At 47.8% G+C, this 22,532-nt stretch overlaps 1 protein-coding gene across 5 annotated transcripts in view; it reads left to right on the plus strand.

The window, feature by feature from the left end:
* The window catches only part of OAT (ornithine aminotransferase), a 118,366-nt gene that overhangs the window by 53,835 nt on the left and 41,999 nt on the right, over window positions 1-22,532 (plus strand). For all 5 annotated transcript variants that reach the window (XM_085601595.1, XM_085601611.1, XM_085601631.1 and 2 more), the window contains one exon: window positions 20,116-20,229. In XM_085601595.1, the coding sequence (XP_085457721.1) occupies window positions 20,116-20,229 (114 nt within the window). The remainder of the gene's footprint in view (window positions 1-20,115; window positions 20,230-22,532) is intronic.

A 22,532-nucleotide genomic window follows, 5' to 3' on the forward strand; every position in this document is an offset into this window, starting at 1 on the left:
TTTATGGCCCTGCCAGATATTGGTGTGCACTGTGGATTAAGCATTCGAGATGTATTGTATGAAGTACTGTAGTTTTTACCTGTTTCTATTCTCCATGTTTTTAAACTATTTTATGTCTTTTAAAACAAAAATATGAATTTTTATTTTTATACTCTACTCTTGTGCTGTGTACTTTTTAAGATCTCTGTGATCGAAATAGTTGAATATGATGATGGCAGGAAAACCTTACCAACTCATGGTCCTTCCATTCGGAGTCACTACTATACCCAGAGTATTCACCAAATGCTTAGCACTGGTAGCTGCGCATTTATGCAGACAGAACATTCATGTCTTCCTGTATCTAGATGACTGACTTAACAAAGCCCGTACACTACCTTCTGTGTCGCCAACTTTCAGATTACTATATACCTCCTACATAAATTTACGTTCACGATCAATGTCAAAGTCCCATCTTCAACCTTCACAGCTGCAACCATATCTAGGGGCTACGTTCAACCCTCAGTTACGTTTAGCGTTTTCAAATGCAGCCAGAAATCAAAATTGTCTTACACTGCTACCAGATTATCTGAAAGAGACTATTAGTTATAGATTCCTTACCTTAGAATTACCCTAAGGTGTCGGACTGCATCCGGAGAATTTTTCTTGATCAGTACCCCTGCGTGTCGGCAGGTGGTGTCAGTCGACTCACAGTTCGTTGTCGCCAGGATGACGTTGCTGTATCTACTTGGACACCGCTCCTGCACGCTGATGTCAGTTCTTTCTTTTTCTGTGACAGCCAGTGCAGATCCGGAGAGAGCGGTACCCTTAGTCATTTTTTGACTAATACTTTTTTGACTTTTTGTCGACATCTCTTTAGAGTCGTTTGACTGCTGGTGCACAGTGATTTCTCGTCGTTGGACCGGCTTCAAACGTTGTGACTCCTGTCACAACTTTATGTCGGTTTCGGACCCACACCTTGTGTGCCTGTGGTGCCTGGAGCGCGACCATGACCCAAAGTCATGCTCCGACTGTTGGGCCATGAACCCGAAGTCTTTGCGGGAGCGGTCCCGGCAGTCAGTTCTGTCTCGCTCGAGGTATGTCGAGAGAGAGGTCGTGGGACCGGTCGCGGAGTCACGACCATCATTCCTCATCGAAGTCTTCTTTGGGTAAGTCGAAAGCACAAAAATAAGGCGAAGCACCGTTGCTCTTCGCCTTTTCCCCAGCCGACGCGTAACGTGGAAGGTTGTCATCCTTGGGCTCCACCTGTGTAGCCTGTTGGGTTTGCTCCGAGCTTCCCTCCCTTCTCCGGAGCGGGAGCGACCCCTGCCCAACTTCGTACATTTTACGAAGCACTCTACTCAATCTGTGGGCAGCCTGCCTCTGCCGGCGTCCCTTCGGGCCCCGTGGACTTGGCTGGGGGTTCTAGGCCTTCGATACTGGCGGCTCCAGCCCTGGTGACTCAGGGCCCCGCGGGATCCATGCCTGGATCCAGATCAGTGCTGGTTGACCTCACGTCACCTCCTCCCTCACCGACTCTATTGACGGCGGACCCGCCAACGCCGATTGCGTCCCCAGCCAACGTTGACTCTGGCCTCCCCCTCGACTTATATTTGTAGAGTAACAACCTAGGCAATTCTTGTGGACAATAATAGTCAATAGTTTACTTTTTATAAACAGACCAGTTTAAACAGTGAGACGAAACAAAAAATAAGATTGTGATTCTTTTTTAATTAGAAGTTCTATATACGTTCACAATTAAAAACAATTTTATTCTATACATAATAAAAAGATCAAAACAGATGTTAAAATAAATAACGAATTACATAAAAATAAAAAATAAACAAGTGTAGTGGCACAGATTTTTATAGTTCGCGCGTTTCGGCGTAGTTTACGCCTTCGTCAGGAAAACTAAGGCCACAATTCCTGTAATAAAGAACAAATAAACACATTCTAAATAATGTTTCGTCACTGCTTTTTACAATTTCTACAATCTCTTTCATCAATTTGTTTTAACATTTCTTAGGTCTGATTTGATAATTCAGGATGATAGATATGAAGTATGCCTTCAGTTACATGGTTATAATTTTGTATGATCATAGAGAAAAACACAAGCAATTTCTAAGATGTGATTGGCTTCGTAATCTAGGTAAAACATTTAACAAAATATATTTTAATTTTTAACATTCAGCTCGTTAGTAGTCCATAAAGGTTACTAAAGTGAGATAGAATAATAGAATAGTATAGAAAAGAAATCTAAAGGTTTCATTATATTAGTTTTAGGATGAAGAACAATTTATTAAATGTCTACCTGTGTTTCAAGGTTCAGGAGGAGGCTTTTTTCCAGGTAGGTAGGCAATTAATTTTTCTTGTTGATGAATACCTATTAATGCGGAGCAAATAGTTAGCTATTTGTATTTAAAGACATTAACTTTATTCCAAGGTATCTCCAGTTAATTAATACCTTAATTGATGTTTATTCGCTCAAAAATAGAAACTTTGGAGACGAGCTAGCTATTCTTTTATAGTTGCATTCTGGAGAAACCAATAATATAGCGCAACCTAAGGTGAAAATAAAGAATACATAACTAGCTAATATTTATATGAAGATCTAACTGCACAGCCAGTTACTTGTTGGTATCATCAATCCCCCTCGACTTTGACATGGAGCCAGACTGGTGTTGACCGACACCAGTACCAGCGCTGACCGGTACTTTTGTACCACTGTTCTACCCTGGCGTTCCTTATCCCCCTGAGTGGCAGCCAGGGGAAGGTGAGTAGGACTGGGAGGGATCTGTTTACCATTTGGCAGACCAGCTTGATGAGCCGGACTGGAGAGGAGTTTGGTGATGCCAATGGTCTGTATACCTCCCCAGACCTTGGTATGATTTCTCCCTCTACTGTGGTCATGGAGGAGGGAGCATCTTACGCAGTGGTGTTGCGTAGGGCAGCTGAGTCCTTGGGCCTTGAGCTTCCTACGGTGGCAGTCAGGACTAACCACCTGAATGAGGTGCTTCAGCCGGCAGTGGCCTCTTCGTAGCCCATGCTGCCGTTCAATGAGGCCCTCCGACATCCTTCTGGGCACCTAGTCCACGCCCAGCACAGGGGCTCCTGTGGATGGGATGATCACCTGATGCCACCGCCTGGCTCCGGGCGACCCCATTTTTCTCTCCCAACATCCTACCCTTGAACTTGGTGGTCCAAGCTTCAACTTCCAAAGGTGCCTTCCCTACTGCTACCCCAGATGAGGAATCCAAGAAGCTGGATCACCTTGGGAAGACGTTTTCTTCCTCCAGCTTAGGACTGCAGTCGATGAACACCGCATATGTCTTGGGCCGTTACACCCACTCTGTGTGGGACACTGTTACGCAGGTGCTGCCATAGTGCCCGGAGGAGGCCCGGCGCTCACACTCCCGTGCATTTGCAGAGGGTAGGGAGTTCCAGTGAAGTTCGCCATTCGATGTGGGCTGGACACCGCCAGCTTGCTGGTTAGAACATTTTCTACGTCTGTAGCCCGGAGGCGCTACGCCTGGCTTGGGTCCACTGGCTTCTCTGGGGATGTCCAATCTACCCTTTTGGACATGCCCTTTGATGGCTGTTGCCTGTTTGGCGACAAGGCAGACAGTGCGCTTGAGCGCTTTAAGGACTCCCGGGCTACGGCCAGGTTCTTGGGCCTCGCTGCTCCTTCTCTGCCGCTTGCCCCTTTCGTGGCTACGGAAGGAGTGCCCCGCAATGTTCCACCCAGGGTCACAGGCCGGCGCAAGCTACCCAGCCTCTGCGCGGCCAGGGATGTGTGACCCAGTGCCGTGTGTCTGGGGGCCAGCGGGCAGGCCAGTCCACCAGTGACCCCTCTGCAACAGCTACCAAGCCTTCCTAGGCTGACCTTTCATAGCCACCAGTTGCCTGTGGGCGGCAGGATTCGCAATCGCCTCCCCCACTGGCACATCACGTCTGACCGGTGGGTTTCGCAGATAGTCCGAAGAGGCTACTCCCTCACCTTCGAGACTACTCCTCCCTCCATGCCACCAGCATTCCATAACAAGTCGGAGGGTCATTTGGCAGATCTGTTAGGAAGTTTCAACCCTTTTAACCAAAGGGGCTTTCGTGCACGTCTCTGTGCCAGAAGTAGGTTGTGGTTGCTACTCCCACTACTTCCTGGTACCCAAGAAGGACAACGGCCTGCGTCCTATCTTGGACGTCAACCGCTTCCTCCCGAAGGAGAAGTTAAAAATGTTGCCTTTTGTCTCCGGTTCTGTCTGCCCTGGAGACTGGATGGTTGCGTTGGACTTGCAGGATGCCTATTTCCACATCCTTGTCCTGCCAGCCCACAGGCGTTGCCTACGGTTGACGGTAGGCCACGAGCATTTCCAGTTTACTGTGCTCCCCTTTGGCCTTACCAGCACCCCTCGGTTGTTCACGACCGTGATAGCGGTGGTCGCAGCTCATCTGCGCAGATCAGAGGTTCCAGTCTTCCCCCATCTCGACGACTGGCTGTGTAAGGCTAGCTCGCCCCAGGCTGTCGTCTCCCACCTCCTGACTACAGAGGACCTCCAGCATTCGCTGGGGTTCACGATCAACATGCCAAAGTTGAACCTGATTCCCTCGCAGAAGCTCCTTTTCATTGGAGCAGTTCTGGATACAGCACAGTTGCTTGCTTATCCTCCTGAGCAGCGAGGATATTTTGGCTATGATTCAGATGTTTCAGCCTCTATCCCGTGTTTTAGTGAGACCCTGCGGCTGCTGAGCCTCAAGACCTCCTGCATCCTGTTGGTCGATCATGCCATGTGGCATGAGGGCTTTCCAGTGGGCACAGCATCAGGGGAACTTTCTGATTGCGTCCAGATCTCGGGGGCCACTGCACACCAATTGCAGTGGTAGCAACGAACCAGGATTGGGTCAACGGCAGATCCCTCTCCCTTCCCCAACCAGAGTTCAGTGGTGACGGGATGCGTCATTTCTGGGATGGGGCGTTCATATGGGAGAGGCTGAGATCAGAAGCCTCTGGCGGACTACAGGCTCCTCATCAACCTTCTGGAGCTCCGGGAGATTTGCCTTCCACTGAAGGCATTCCTTCCCTCTGTCAGGAAGAGTAGTGCAGGTGTTCACGGACAACACCACTGCCATGTGGTACTGCAACAAATGGGGCTGGGTCGGGTCGTGGACCCTATGTCAAGAGGCTCTTCATCTTTGGACATTGCTGGAACATCAGGGGATGTCCCTGGTGGTTCAACACCTGGCAGGCTCCCTGAACGCCAGGGTGAACTAACTCAGCCGCAGGTGCATAATGGATCAGGAATGACGTCTTCACTCAGAGGTGGTGCAAGGTCTTTTCGGCACTGGGGAGAACCTTGGTTAGATCTGTTCACCACCGGAGAGATCGCTCAATGTCAGCAGTTCTGCGTGTTGGAATATCCAAGGCGGCATCGGCTTTGCTTTTCGTTGCGAGTGGAGTTGCTGTCTTCTATACGCCTTTCCGCCTTTACATATCCTGCCCAGAGTCCTGAAGATCAAGCGCAACCGTACCCAAGTCTTCTTGTGGCTCCGGATTGGGCAAGGAGAGTCTGGTATCCCAAGCTCTTGAACATCGATCCTCCGATCAGACTGCCGCTTCGGGAGGATCTTCTGTTGCAGCAGGAAGGGACGGTCCTCAATCCGAACCTGTCCAGCCTCCACCTCCTTAGGTTGAGATAGATTGGCGACAGTCGCCAGCTTTCAACCTTCCTCCCGAAGTCTGTAATGTTATCTTCGCAGCCAGGCGTCCCTCCACTAAAACGGTGTATGCCTGTAGATGGAAAACATTTATAGCATGGTGCACAGCAAAGGCTGTGGATCCCCTTTCTGCCTCTCTTTCAACGTTTCTCCTCTTCTTTATTTCTGTAGCCCAGCAGGGTTCTGCTCTGGGCACCCTTAAAGGCTTTCTTTCGGCCTTTCTAAGCCTTCCAGATAAGCCTTCTCTTTTCAAGTCCCCAATTGTAAATAGGTTTCTTAAGGGCATTACTCACTTCTTTCTTCCGATCTCTTTTGTAATGCCCCAGTGGTATAGTGGTATTTGAATCTGGTCTTAACTTAACTTCTGTGTGCTCCTTTCGAGTCACTATATAATTGTCCTCTCAGACGCTTGACTTAATACTGCTTTCCTGGTTGCTATCACTTCTGCTCACAGGATGAGTGAGCTTTAAGCTCTGTCTTCTAAACCTCCTTTCCTTGCTGTTCATCCGGACAAGGTTGTCCTCAGTACTAGACCTTCTTCTTTTCCCAAAATGGTTACCTCTTTCCATATACGACAGACCATCACTTTGCCCGCCTTCTTCCCGCCCGTATCCTTCCAAGGAGGAGGAAAGACTCCACTGTCTGGATCCAAAGTGTGTGCTATCCTTTTATTTGGATCGCACAAATATTTCCGGGTGGATGATCAACTCTTTGTTGGCTATGTGGGTGCCAAGAAAGGTCGGGCTGTGCAAAAACGGCCCATCTCTTGATGGGTTGTTCTGTGCATTAAGATCTGCTACTCCTTGGTGAAAAAGGAGCGTCCGGTAGGACTGCGTGCCTATTCCACTAGGGCAAAGGCAGCCACTACCACTTTGGGATGTGGAGTTCCCCTCGGTGACATCTGTCAGGCAGCCACGTTGGCATCACTGCACACGTTCACTAAGTATTACTGCCTGGATAGTCCAGTCTAGAGACACTGCTTCTTTGGCTGTTCAGTTCTCCAGGACTTTCTGGTGTGAACTAAGTTGGTATTGCTGGGGTATCTATTCTAAGGTAAGGAATCTATAACAAATAGTCTTTCAGATGAATAAGTTACTTGGGTAACGATATGTTCGAGGCATATGAGCTGCAGATCACACGCTTGGCATTAGATCGCCATCTGGTGTTGGGCTCGGATGCTTTCACCTTGTCTAGGAAAAGTCTTTGTAGTCACGAGATGAGTGACTCCTCCCCTGACGATAGTGCGCATGGGCATCGACTCCATCCTCAGATTGTGGTTTTTTTTTTTTTTTTGCGCCATTGGGTTCGGATGCAATTTTTGCGCACCGGTTCGAAACTTTGTTTTGAAACTTTTTTTCGACGCACAAAACTTTCTATAACTCTTCGTATTGACTTCGAGCATCAATCTTAGATGCGCCTTTCATTGGTTTGATTCCAGTCGACGTGGGCAGCTGGACCTATCGATGCCGTTGAGGCCTACGGCTCATGGAAAGGACGCCGTTCAAAAAATGCCCCCAGTGTGGAGCGAAGTTCCCACACAGTGACCATCATAAGGTCTGTAACCTGTGCCTTTACCAGAACACGACGAGTCCAGCTGCCAAGACTGCACCTCTTTTCGATCGAAAAAGACCATTCGAGATCGTTGGGCTCGACATCGCATCATGGTGCAGAGATCTGCTCTGGAACCAGTGGACATCTTCGAAGGCCCAGATGTCCCAGAAGAAGATTCCGAAGACCTACAAATCGTGTCAGGCAGAAGACTCAGACGACCCCCATCACTCCTGGTCAATGAGTGAGTACTTCTGCCCCTACCCCAACCCTACCAAAACAGAAGGCACTGGTCAAGACTTCGCCTGTTGGCCCCAGTCGCGACCGAAAACACACTTCAGAAGCCCCTCCTCCGGGCCCGGCTCCGAAAAGAAAAAAGACAAGCCTTCTGGTAGCTCGGGCCGAGCAAACCACATGTAATAGTCCCACCGGCGCCTTCGATACCGAAGCCAAAAGAACATTCGGCTCCAAATTCCACGCCGAAGGACAAACCGGCCCAAACACCTCGAGGCGGAAGATAAACCGGCTTCGAATACTTCCAAACCTAAAGATTATATTTCGGCTCCGAAACCCAAGCATTCGGAACCGTAAAATAAGCCAAACGATTCTTCCACGCCTCCTAAGGCCAAGGATCACAAAACCCAGCCCCGCTCAGAACCGAAAAAAAGGTGCCGAAAGCGGTTATTGAGGAAGAACTGTTTCATCCGGATCCTGTTGATCCCAAACTGAAAGATCTACATTAATTCCAAAACAGGACATGTCACAGCTGTGTCATGCAAAAAGAGGAAGTCCGACACAGCACATACACCTCCAGTGCCTGTCAAGAAGGACTGTGCCACTTCACCTATGCCTCCTTCTCCTTTCCTTCCTTCTAATCCCCTTCCTCTCCCTAAACCGGTTACACCACCTCTACCTGTAACTTCTCCACCACATACACCACCACAAGATGCTGATAATGATGATCTAGGGGGAGGGGGATGACCCGTTCGTGGATCCAGACGACCCACCACAAGACGATTGGGATTACAACGACCCAATAGATCCACCAGGCAGCCCAAGCCCCCAACCATACCCAACAAAACAATCTCCCCCAGACGATATTGGTTTTGGACAACTCCTTAATAGAGCTGCTGTTTTTCACGGTGTGCACATGCACTCAGACACGACAGAAGAGGACTTCCTTTTAGATTCATTTGAACAGTTCCAAAAAACTGTACAAATGCTACCAATTATTAAAGGTGTCATTAAACATGCCCCTGAAATATTCAAAGATCCTGTACGAGCTAGGATTCTTTATCCTAGAATCGATAAAAAAATATAGACCTGCCCCTGACGACCCTGCGTACATTAAAGGACAGCTGCCTTTGGATTCACTACTGGTTTCCACAGCTAGGAAGCTTGCCAATTCACAAACCTCCGGGGATGCACCACCCCCGCATAAAGAATCCAAGTTACTAGATGCATCTGGCAAAAGGGTAGTTGCGCAGGTGCCCAATCACTGGCGCATAGCCAATACCCAAGCACTGCTGGCTAGATATGTTAGGGTTTCCAGCTGGTCGTAATGGGCCCTATCACGGCATTTGCCTGACCAATATAAAACTCAAGCAAATGACCTAATTCAAGAGGGCAAATTAATAACTAATGCCTCTATTAAATGCGCCCTTGACGCAGTAGACACTGCCTCTAGGTCTATTAATACTAGTGTTCTGCTCAGACGGCATGCCTGGTTACGCATTTCAGGCTTCAAGTAAGGGGTCCAGACAGCCATTCTAAATCAGCCGTTCAATCAAGAACAACTTTTTGGACCGGCTGTGGACACTACCCTAGAAAAAAAAATGAAGACCGACTCCAAAGTCCATGGGAGCACTGCTGTCTCCACTCACACGGTGGCTCCTTTCGGCGCTCCTTTTATAGAGAAGCCTCCAAAAACGTTGGTGCAGATACCTCCTCTTCCTTCAAAAACACCTCTTCAACATCCCCCAACAGAGGATATTTTAGAGGAGGATACTGGGGGAATAATAACAAAGGGAGAGGCTGAGGTAACAGCACTCTCACCTCCCCTGCTAAAACTGACTTCCCTCCACTCCCCCCTGACCATTCCACTCCGGTCGGGGGGGAAGATTATCACAGTTCCTACCGGTCTGGAACTCCATCACAACAGACAAGTGGGTAAGACGGATTATCCAGTATGGTTACTGCCTGGAACTTACAGATAAGCCCCCCCCCCCCCCCCAACATGCCACCCAAGCAGCATCCATTGTCCACAGAACATCTTACACTTTTTAAAACGAGCAGTTCCCTCACTGCTTCAAAAGCAAGCCATAGAGCCAGTCTCCTTACCACACCAGGGAACAGGGGTTTACTCGCTGTATTTCCTAATCCCCAAAAAGGACCGGACTCTAAGGCCAATACTCGACCTCCGACCCCTCAATCTGTATATACACTCGGATCATTTTCACATGATCACTCTACAACAAGTGTTTCCACTGCTGCAACAAGGAGACTTCCTTGCCACACTAGATCTCAAGGACGCCTACTTCCACATTCCCATACGTCCTGCTCACAGGAAGTATCTATGGTTTGTAGTGTTCGGACAACACTATCAGTTCAAAGTCCTTCCATTCGGAGTCACCACAGCACCCAGAATATTCACCAAATACCTTGCAGTGGTAGCAGCACACTTAAGGAGACAACAAATCCATGTCTTCCCATATCTGGACGACTGGCTAATAAAAGCCAAGCCATTCAATCAGTGTGTTCAACACTCCTCAAACCATCCAAACATTGCACAACTTGGGTTTCACAGTAAACTACACCAAGTCCCATCTCCAGCCCTCTCTAGGGGCCACGATAAACACTGCTACAGCTCTAGCATATCCCAGTTCAGCCAGGATAGCCAGTATACAAGCTCTCCTCACCAAATTTCAAGTCCAACACTCTCCCAGCCAGAGTGTTCATGCAACTCATAGGCATGATGGCATCTTGCATATTTATTGTACCTTATGCAAGACCTCAAATGTGTCCCTTACAAGAATGTCTAGCACATCAGTGGAATCCGGCTCAAGGACAACTTACAGATCTGGTGTTGGTGGACAGCCACACACATCGCTCTCTGCAGTGGTGGAACACAACAAACGTATCCAAAGGGCGGCTGTTCCTCGAACCTGTTCCACAGATAGTACTGACAACAGACGCATCACTCACAGGATGGGGAGCCCATCTCCTCAATCACACAACCCAAAGCAAATGGACCTCTCAACAAAATGTGCTCCATATCAATTATCTGGAACTACTAGCAATATTCCTAGCACTAAAATCATTCCAACTACATGTACAGAACAACGCTGTCCTCCTCCGGACGGACCACATGGCAGCCATGTATTACATATAGAAACAAGGAGGCACACGTTCTCTGCAGCTCGCACAGAACATTTGGAGATGGGCCATCCCACAAAACATACCTGCTTGCAGAACACCTTCCAGGAGTTCACAATCAGATTGTGGATTTGTTGAGTCGACATACACAAAAAATTCACGATTGGGAGCTACATCGACTAGTTCTACCATTCTTCCAAAGGTGGGGCCTGCCAGACATAGATCTATTTGCTAAACGCAAAATGCCCAACCTTCGCTGCCAGGTTTCCACACCCGCTGTCCAAGGGCAATGCGATATGGATGAACTGGTGAGGCAGATTTGCGTACACTTTTCCACCACTCCCACTCATTCCACTAGTGGTACGCAAGCTCCGACAACAGTCTCTCAAAATTATCCTAATAGCTCCCACATGGGCATGTCAACCGTGGTTCACAACACTATTGGAACTCTCACTAGTTCCACACCAAAAACTACGCCTCTCCCCATCACTACTAACGCAGCACCTTGGAAAAATAAGGCACCCCGATCCAACTCAGCTGACTCTAGCAATCTGGCTCCCGAAGTCCTAGAGTTAGGTTACCTTAACCTTCTACCGGACTGCATGAACATCATTAAAGAAGCCAGGTGCCCTACCACTAGAGCTTGCTATGCGGCAAAATGGAAAAGATTTGCCATTTACTGCACTAACAATAATATTCATCTACTGGATGCCTCCATCCAGAACATCATTTGCTGCTTACTACATTTGCAAAGATGTAGTTTAGCATACTCATCCATACGTCTACATCTAGCAGCACTTGCTGCTTACAAAACAGACAACACTTATCACTTTTTCGGGTCCCAGCAATTAAAGCCTTCATGGAGGGCCTTAAAAGAATCGTTCCTCTCAGATTATCACCCTCTCTGACGTGGAATCTCAACATTGTATTTACTATACTCATGGGACCCCCATTTGAACCTCTGCATAAATGTGAACTTCAGTTCCTCACATGGAAAGTAGCTTTCCTTATTGCAATCACCTCTCAGAAGAGTAAGTGAGATCCAGGCTTTAACCATACAGGAACCTTTCTTACAAATACATCGTACCAAAGCGGTTCTCAGAACAAACCCAAAATTCCTTCCTAAAGTCATCTCTGCATTCCATCTTAACCAATCAGTGGAGCTACCTGTATTTTTTCAAAATCCAGACTCCGTAGTAGAGAGCTCTTCACACGCTAGACGTCATAAGAGCTATACTTTATTACATTGACAGGACTAAATCCTTTCGGAAGACAAAACAATTGTTTGTAGCTTTCTCCCCACCTCATAAAGGTAATCCCATCTCCAAAACTGGGATTGCAAGGTGGATTGTAAAATGTATCCAAATATGCTACCAAAAGGCTAAACGCACATTAACAATTCCCCATAGAGCGCATTCAACACGCAAACTAGGGGATTCCATGGCATTCTTCGGGAACATTTCCCTAGAAGACATTTGTAAGGCAGCTACATGGTCTACAACACACATCTTCACTAAACACTATTGTGTTGACGTGCAGGCCAAATAACAGGCTACTGTAGGCCAAGCTGTTCTTAAAACACTCGTTCAAACTACTGCAACCGATACAGGTGACCACCGCTAGGGGAGACACTGCTGTACAGTCTATGCCAAGTGTGTGATCTGCAGCTCATATGCCTCGAACAGAAAATGCTACTTACCAGTATGCATCTGTTCTTGGCATGTAGAGCTGCAGATCCACACGCCCACCTGCTTCCCCGGGACCTGTATCTGTTCCAGTTCTGTCTTATTTAGATATATACACATGGACATCCTTTTTTCTTTTCTACTAACTCCATCATTTCCCATCATGGCAAAAGCCAATCTGAGGATGGAGTCTGGGCATAATCGTCCAGGGGAGAAGTCGCCTATCTCGTGACTAAAAAGACTTCTTCCAAGAAAACAACAAGGTGCAAGCATCGGAGCCCAACACCAGATGGCGATCTAATGCTAAGTGTGTGGATCTGCAGCTCTACATGCCAATAACAGATGCATACTGGGAAGTAGCATTTTCCATCTGTAAGAGACCTATATTAGTTATAGATTCCTTACCTTAGATTGCCCCCAGGCGTCCGACTGGATCCGGAGAATTTTGCTTCAGCAGTACCCCTGCATGTCCGCGTTAATCAATTTACAACAGATGGTTACATTATGTTGTGATCTTATTCCTCTATAGGTGGGGCATTGGTACTGATGGGTGGACAAAGTGATCCCCTCGCTAAATTCCTTTCCCCCCCCCCCCCCCCTTCCTTGGTCCATTTATGCAGGCATCCTCTACCCTTGTACACCACCCTTTCGGCCTGAATACACCAATCCATGTTGGTTTTCCAATCTTCCAGTGTTGGTGCCAAGTCTGCCTTCCATTTCCTCACAATGTTGCGCTTTGCCACTGTAAAGCCTAGTGTGACCCACGTTTTTTTCTCCCGCTATTAGGTGTGTTTTCTCCCAATGGTTTAATAAACACCACTGGGGGGGGGGGGTCTTAATCTGTTCCCCCCCACAGTAAGCATACATGTAGCGACCATGCCCCAGTACTCCTGTATTTTCGGGTATCTGAAAGAAAGTTAAAGATTCCTTACCTTAGAATTACCCCCAGGCGTCAGACTGGATCCAGAAAGTTTTTCGTCAGCAGTACCCCTGCGCGTCAGATGGTGGCGTCGGTCGACTCCGCATCCATCATCGTGGTCACTGGAGGACGTTGCGTAGCTACATAGACGCTGCCCTTGCACTCTGACGTCAGTTCTTTCTTTTTCCGCGCCAGCAAGCGCAGATCCGGAGAGAGCAGTACCCCCGTCACTTTTTGACTGAGTTTTTTTGCGACTTTTGTCGACTTCGTTTTTGAGTCTTACATAAACTCCTGGTGCTCGAGGGTCGCCTAGTTTCAAGGCAAGCTGTTCCTGTAGCCGACTGCTGTCTGTGAGTGATCCACACCTGAGTGCCTCTTCTGCCTGGAGCGCGACCATGACCCCAAGTCGTGCTCAGACTGTCGAACCATGGCCCCGAAGTCTTTGCGGGAGCGGTCCCGAAAGCTCCTCAAGGCTCTGTAGTCGCGTGGGATATCGCGGAGTCATCATCACTCCTTTTAGAAGTCTTTGCACTCTGGGTCAGGTAAGTGGAAGCACAAGAAGAAGTCTAAGAAGCATGGTCTCTTAGACTTCCTCCTAGTCTGTCGGCCGATGCGACGAGGGGTGCGGGTGGTGCACCTTCCAGACCTTGGAGTACGATCCGAACTGGAGAGAGGAACTGGGAGATGCCAGTCGTCTGGATACCTCCCCAGACCTAGGCATGTTGTCTCCATCTACCCTGGCTACGGAGGAGGGAGCGTCATACAGTCGTGTTGCGTAGGGCGGCTGAGGCTCTCCACCTCGAGCTACCTACGGTGGCAGTCAGGACTAACTTCTTGACAGAGGTCCTTTAGCCGGCAGCGAGCTCTTCAGGGCTCCTGCTGCCGTTTAATGAAGCCCTCGCGGACATCCTTTTTGGCACCTGGTCCAGGCCCAACACAGGGGCTCCTGTGGACAGGTTGATTGCCCAATGCCACTACCCGGCCCCGGGCGACCCCACTTCCCTCTCCCAGCATCCCACCCCTCAGAGAAAGGGAATCCCAAAAGCTGGACCCCCTTGGGAAGAAAATGGTTTCTCCCGCAAGCATGAGATTGTGGTCGGTAAACACTACATGTCTGTTGGGCCATTACACCCATTCAGTGTGGGATACGGTGGCGCAGGTGCTGCCTCCGTGCTCATTTGAGGCCGGGGCCATACACTCCAGTGCAGTTGCCAAGGGGAGAGATGCAGCGAAGTTTACCATCCGCTGTGGGCTGGATACCGCCGATGCACTTGGTAGGACGATTTCAACGTCAGTAGCCCTTCAAACGCTATGCCTGGTTGCATTTGACTGTGGTTTTTTTTTTTTTTTTTTTTTTTTCTGGGGACGTCCAATCCACACTAATAGACATGCCCTTTGATGTCCGTCGCTTTTTCGGCGATAAGCCAGACCATGTCCTAGAGCGCTTTAAGGACTCTCTGGCTACTGCCAGGTCCTTGGGCCTCTCCACCATCCATCCGCCCTGCGCAGTCTGCCTTTCGTGGCTACGGAAGGGGTGCCCCACTCCGCCCCACCCAGGGCCACAGGCCGCCGCAAGCTGTTCAGCCCCAGCGCGGCCCGGGATGTGGGAACCACCAACATGGTTCTGGGGGCCAGCGGTCTGTCCAGTCCACCACAGCCCCTCCGCAGCAGCCTCAACTTTCCTAGTCTGACCTTTCAGGGCCACCAAATGCCAGTGGGCGTCCGTATACGCCATCACCTCCCCCACTGGCGGCCATATGGGAGAGGTGGAGATCTGAGGCCTCTGGCCTCCGGTAGAGTCTGGGCTCCACATAAACCTTCTGGAGCTTCGGGCCAACTGTCTTGCACTGTAAGCCTTCCTTCTGTCCAGGGAAGAGTAGTGCAGATGTTCAGACAACACCACCGCTATGTGGTACTGCAACAAACAAGGCTGGGTAGGGTCGTAGACCCTATGTCAAGAGGCCCTCTGCCTCTGGACATGGCTGGAACATCAGGGCATATCCTAGGTGGTTCAACACCTGTCTGGTTCACTGAACGCCAGAGCGTACGAATTCGGCCACAGGTGCATGATGGATCACGAATGGCGTCTACACTCGGAGGCCTTGCGAGGTGTTTCAGCAGTGAGGAGAACCTTGGTTAGATATATTTGCCACCGAAGAGAACGTACAATGTCAGCAATTCTGCATGTTTGGAATTTCCAAGACGGCACTCGCCAGGTGACTTTTCGTCGTGAGTGGGGTTGCGGTCTTCTATGCGCCTTTCTGCCTATACCACTTCTGCCCAGAGTGCTGATGAAGCGCGACCAGGCAAAAGTCATTCTTGTGGCCCCGGATTGGGCACACCGTCTGGATCCAAAACGTGTGCTTTCTTTCTACTTGGATCACACCAAAACATTCCGGGTGGACGACCAGCTTTGTTGGTTACAGTGGCTCTAAGAAAGGTTGGGCCATGCACAAACTGACCATCTCCAGGTGGGTCGTTTTGTGCATCAAAGCCTGATATTTTTTGGCTAAGGAGTCTCCAGGGGCGACAGCAGCTGCTACTGCTTTGGGACGAGGAGTCCCACTAAATGACATCTATCAGGCAGCTACTGCACATGTTTACGAGACACTACTGCCTGGACAGCCAAGTCTGGACAGACTGTTTCTTTGGCCATTCTGTTCTCCAGGAGTTTCTGGTGTGAACTTGGTTCCCAGACCCACCTCCAAGTTGGTATTGCTGGGGGATCTATTCTAACTGTTTCTTTCAGATGAACAAGTTAGTTACCTTCGGTAACGATGTATCTGTAAGAAACCTAGGTTAGTGATAGATTCCTTACCACCTCACCCATCCTCCCCGTTCTGTGAACTGGCTATTAGGGTTAAGGACATCCTTTCAGGGCCCTAGTTTTGTGAACCAGTGGTCAGTGTCTTGCATGGCTCTGCGCTTCTGGCGTGGAAAGTCGTGGACAGAACGGATGCGACAGATGCCACCTTTCGACGCGCAGGGATACTGCTCACGAAAAACTTTCCGTATCCAGTCTGATGCCTGGGTGTAATTCTAAGGTAAAGAGTCTATAACCAATGTTTCTTGTAGATATATTGTTACCGAAGGTAAGTAACTTGTTCGTCTGCCCGCATTGTCTCGGACAGTGTGGCGAGTTATTTCTACCCATTTTAACCAATGTTATAGGTGTGTAATATGTTCTGTGTAGAATTTGTTTCTGGATTAACTTAAATCAGGAGTGTATGACCACCTCTCGCGGGGATGCGAGAGCCTCCAGCCACTCTTCATCAAAAGTTCCCACGTCTTCCTCCCACTTTGTCTTGGTTTTCTGTAAGGTGTCAGGTGAATTAAAGACCAATTTCTGGTATGTCCATGATATTGCCTTATCCTTAAGGTAGTCATTAGAGTCTATCCTCTAACTGGGAGAGCTACACCAAGCGGGATTGCTTATCTGAAGGTAACAATAGAATTCCGTCCTTGACAGCTCACAATCCCTCTGGAGGTCTGCAAAGGGCATGATTTTCCCCTCCCTTCCATAGGTCACTCACCCTGGAAAGTCGGAAGCAGTCCCATTTATCAAAGCCTGGCTGATTCACTAATAGTCCCAATCGCAGTGAGTCCCACAACGGGGTCGCTAGAGTGACTTTATCTTTCCATCCCAATGACGCTAACTCCATGTGCCAGATTTTAATCATTGTTGATGTTGGGGTGTATATCGGCTTGTTTTGTTTCCCTCCCTCCCCCCCCCCCCCCCCCCCATAGATGGCTTTAAAGAAACCACCTGTCATCATATTGTGTCTATCTAGTCTACACGCAGGCTCAGTCTGCTCTGTGGGCCTATCTATTAACCACTAACTGCAATACCCAGTAGTAATATTGGAGTGCTGGGAGGGCTATCCTGCCGCCATACCAGCCTTTGATCAGCTCATTTTGCGCTATTAGAGGGACTCCCCGTCCCAAAGGAGCATCCGTATCTCCGCCTCAACAGTTCAAAAGTATTTTAGGGGTACAAAGTAGGGTGTGTTTGGCAAAACTTAAGGCGGGGGAGTGCCATCATTTTACATAGGAAGGCTCTGCCCAGTAACGATTGGGGCAAAGACCTAATGTTTAATGCCGTCCCGTAACCGTGATAGAGGCGGGTCCAAAATGCGGTCATAAAAGATAGTCTGGTCTTTGGTGACATAGACCCCTACAGGGTTCGACAAATCCACTCGCCCACTCGCATTTGCGAGGGAGAATTGATGAGGGCGAGCTATTTTTAGGTCCTACACTCCCTTTCTGGCGAGTAGGAAGACAAACTAACTTTTGTCCTCTCTTTGAAAACTGAGCAAAAGTGACAAGATAACAAGATTTAAAGGCATTTTTAGTGCTCACAAAGGGAATGAGCAATAAAGATGCCTTTAAATCTTATCATCTTGTCACTTTTGCTCCGTTTTCAGAGTCGGAGGTCAAGTAGGTTGCAGTGAGGTCGAGGGGATTTTCCATGGGACTAGACCTGCAGGACTAGTACAATTTTTCGAGCCCTGCCCTAGATATCAAAATCCCTCTGTGGTGATTTGTATCATACAGGATTGGGGAAGCTGGGTGGGTGGCCCACTGAGGACGTATATGATCGACTTGTCCCAGTTTGTGGTATAACCTGAATATGTTTGGAATGTGGTGTAGATATGCAATACCCTGTACAGGGGCTTGCCAGGTAGAGCAGGATATCAGCGTAGAGGGAGATTCGATCTTCCCAATCTTCCGTCCACGGTAAGACCCTTATCAGCGGGTCGCCTCTTATCCAAATCTCCAACGGCTCCAAAACCAGGGCAAAGATCAACTGGGAGAGGGGACAACCCTGCCCCGTCCCTCTATGCAAGTTGAATGGCTTTGATCTACTACCATTAACTAAAACGTGTGCTAGGGGCTCTGTGTACAAAAGTTTAACCCGCACCATAACTTCCTCCCTGAAATCAAACTTCTCTAAGACCGAGAATGGGAAGGGCCATTCTATCATATCAAATGCCATTTTAGCGTCGAAGGACATTACAGTTGCTTCTTCCCTAACAGTGTTAGCCCTCCCCAGCGCTCCATGGTGGTGAAGAAGGTTTAGCGAGGTGTTTCTTCCTGGCATAAATCCTGATTGGTCAGGATGGACCAACTTCTCGAGCAATGGTGCCAGGTGTATCGCCGGAATTTTGGCTAATGCCGTGGCTTCTGCGTTTAGCAGCGATATCGGTCTATGTGACGCACATTTTTCAGGCCGCTTCCCAGTCTTATGTATTAAAACTATATTTTCTTATCCTTGGTCATCAGTCAGTTTTCCTTTTTTAACACTTTCTAGATGCATACACAATAAGTGCGGGGCAACTGTTGACACATTTAATTTATATAGTTAGATTGGCAGGCCATTAGGGCCCATATCTTTGCCGGCTCGCAAAGCTCCTATTGCCTGTACTATATTGCTCTCCGTCAAGTCCAATTCTAAGTTCTCCCTGTCTTCCACCTCGAGGACCCGAAGAACCATAGTGGCTAGAAGCCCCTGCTCACAGGGCCGAGAGGTCAGTTGTGATGAAGTATATAGATGATAATAATATGCCGCAAAGGCATCTGCTATTTCCTGTTTATCCCTCAGTGGTGAGCCAGTGTCTGGGTTGATCTCAACCACCCATCTAGAGGCCTTTTCCTTCTTTTTCAACCATGCCAGCAATTTGGCCGCTTTATCACCAACCTCATAAATTCGATGTTGGGACGCACGATTTTGCGCCTTAGCTACCTCCTCAGCAATGTCTTTGTATGCTCTGCTTAATTTGTAATCTGTGATGTATGACTTCTGTAACTCAGTTTCGAACTTCTGGATTTCTGTTTCAATTTCTCACAATTGTTTCTGTCTTTACTTCTTATGACCAGCTTTTAATGAGACTCCCTGGCCCCTAATAACTGCCTTGTAGGCCTCCCATAATATTTGAGCTGATTCCACCGACTCCTTATTTTCTTCAAGGTAGGACAGGCTTAATGCAAGCAACAAAAAACAGATGGCACTTGTAGGTACTAGGGGTTAATCACCAATTGGTTACTCTTAAGCCCTCCCCCACCCTTCCCCCACCCCTTGTAGGTCACACTCCGTGGAGAGTGATCGGAGATACCCCTGGGGAGGTGGCCCATCTTGCCGAACGGGAGTTGTCTCCCCACACCAAACATATAATCGATACGGGATAAACTGCCATGGGCCCCTGAGTGAAAGGTATATTAACAGGTCTAGGGGTTGCGCACACGTCAAGACCCATAGCCAATAGGAATCTGCCATGGCCTTTAAAGGCTCATCGTATTGACTGGCTGGCCAGCAGTCCATAAATCCATTAATGGCAGCGTCCCCTTGAATCACGTGTTATTTTTTTTGTATTGTAAATGGGAATGATTTGCGAAGTAGGATACCCACTCACCTTGAGCCCCTGGTGTAGCCTGAGTGGGCCACTAATTTATAGCCCCATCTATTGCGTGAACAGTAGGAATGTCACTGTGTTTCCTGTAGCAACACCACGTCAGGCCCTTGATATTTCAGATATTGCAATACCACCCCTCTTTTAATTTGATCTCCTAGGCCATTGACATTCCACGATAGGATTTTAAAGTTACTAGCGGGTTTATCTCTTATCATGGTAGTGCGTGTCTGCACAGGTCATTCGAAGGCAAGTTGCCAAGGCGACTCTGTTAAAGCGTTGTTTCACTTTTACCTCTTTCTTCCACTTGTGACTGGTGTGGGATGTGCCATAGATTTACCCTCTTCCTGCTGTATTGTTTAACAGAATGCACTTGTATTTTCCAAGTGTCTTCCAATGCCATGATTCTGAGTGTCTTCCTGCAATATGTTTGGTACGGTCTTCAAAGGTGTTTTTCTTTAGCTGTGTTTTAAAAGCCTTCTTCTTCTAAACCTAGGTTTCAGGAGTACTATGTAATGATGAAATCATGCTAACCATCAAACCCGGGGAGCACGGATCCACGTATGGAGGAAATCCACTAGCCTGCCGTGTAGCTCTAGCTGCTCTGGAGGTAAGTGTAGGCATATGGGTCCTTTAGAGCTTACTCGAGTTAATTGACCACCATATTTCAGGGAATAATGCTGTGCTGTTACAGTGCCCTCTTTGGAGAAAAGGTTTGTGGCAAATCGTTATCAACAGGGGTGGAGGATCACCTAGGTGGGAGAATTCAGGAGTCAACTGCTGAATAGTTAAGATGATGACATTGTCTTGTCCGTATCAGTAAATAGCACTATCCTTGCAGTGTGATCTTCTCTGGCATGCCATTCCATTAAAATTACTTTTTCTTTTCAATTTCCTCATTGTCCTCGCTCCATTTGCTTTCTCTTTACTGGTGAGCCATACATTAGGCTTGAACTATGCTATATCCTCCGTGCTAGTTCTTTTGCTGGTACCCACACATGGCACTTTGAAAGTAAGAAATCCTACTTTTTGGGCGAATGTCCATGCACGGTTTGCCGTTGGAATTATGATTAATGTTTTGCAGTATCTTCGTTTTCAAATCTGCAATGGGGACACACAACAAGGTTGATTATTCGGAGGCTGACTTAAAAAAACAATGGTTACAGGGACGTTCTAGTTAGGCTCAGATTTCACTCGTACAGAACCATTGAAATTCAGCAGTTTTAGTTACCTGAGCCAATTAAACTTAAGCCCCCGCAATGCACTGCGTATAACCTCACCTATTAAGATCACTCATGACCTGGTTAGTGACCTCACTGATGACCCCTCAAATAACTTCACAAGTGACATCCCTGTGAGTGTTTTCTAAATATTTTTGTGTTCACTGCATATACTAAGGTACCACACAAGTTAAGTTGGTATACTTTGGTTGATTCGTTTTTTAAACATAGTTTGTGAGTCTGTGTGTTACTGGGTGCCTGAGTAACTGTACAGGTGTCAGTGGGTGTGTGACTGGCAGTATGGATGAAAAAGTGGGTGTCTGAGTAACTATGTGGGTGACCAGGTGGCTGTATTGGTCAGTGGGTGTGTCCGTGACTATGGTTGAGTGGGTGTCTGGCTGTTTGAGTGAGTGTTTAGTTAAATTGGTTGGTATGTGAGTGGCTGTATGGAAGAGTAAGGGTTTGTGAGGTTTATTGTATGGGTAAGTGAGTGGTTGTATGGATGTGTGAATGGGTATATAAGTGGTCGTGTGAGTGGGTGGTGTGTGAGTGGCAGTATAGGTGAATAACTGGGTGTGGTAGTAGTTATGTGGATGAGTGTGGCTGTGTGAGTGGCTCTGTGGGTGATTGACTGGTTGTGTGATCAGGTTCTGAGTAAGTGGCTCTATTGATAAGTGAGTGTAAGTACTTGTATGGTTCTGTGAATGGGTATGTGAGTTATGTGGGTGTCTGAGTTAGTGTGTGGTTCTGTGGATGATGTCATCGGTGTCCTCATTGATGTCAGTGACTAGCTTATGAGTGATGTAATATGTGAGGTCATAAGCAGTGCATTGTGGGGGCATAAGTTCTAGTTAGCTCAGGTAACTAACTTCTGAATTTCACTGTTTTTGTACAAGTGAAATCTGATTCCTAACTAGAACTTAATTTTCTCTTCCAGGGGATCCTCATAAATAGTCATAAGCACTGAATATTCCCGCCCATGTGCGGGGACCCCGGAAATAATAAATTTTTATATGATAAACATGTATATTATTTTTTTCTCATATCGATTCACAGCTTTCATCTAGAAGGCTAACACAACCGTTTCTATAGAAATAGCTTTTTACTTGCCTAGATCTTTGCCACTGTTTGATGAACCCTCACAACCTTTTTCCCAAAAAGTGTCTGACTGTTGTCCATGTAAGGTTTTGGGGTGATCCGTTAAGCGGGGCCATAGAAAGGGTGGCAAGTTTTAATTTCTTTATTTTCCCATGTTAATTCCCCAAAGGAGCTTTGAACAAGACTACAGCCTGAACCACTGGACAGAATGACACCAATTTGGCATGAAGGTGGATTTTGATTTGCAGATCAAACTTTTATCAGGTGTAAATCCATTCAGTAACTGTTGAGAAATTTAAGGGAAAGCTAATAAGGATACCTGGGCAGAGCCTAGGCACATATCTCATGGTGAGATCGGATTCCTTGCCAACACATCAATCCGTAAGTGTTGGCAGGCAACTTGGGACTCTACTTCATCAGAGTTCCACACAAAAAAGTCTAAATGAAATAAAAGGGGGAAGCTTAGGAATACTATGACACCCTACCCCAGGTGTGGTCCCACTGTGAGCCCAACAGGGCCAAAAAGCACTTTCTTTTCTAATCTGCAAAAAAAGAAAAAACATTGCAGGGGCTTTTGAATACAGCCAGGTCCCCC

Source organism: Triturus cristatus, chromosome 1_2 (genome assembly GCF_964204655.1).
Source record: "Triturus cristatus chromosome 1_2, aTriCri1.1, whole genome shotgun sequence".
In the NCBI taxonomy this organism is placed as follows: domain Eukaryota; kingdom Metazoa; phylum Chordata; class Amphibia; order Caudata; family Salamandridae; genus Triturus; species Triturus cristatus.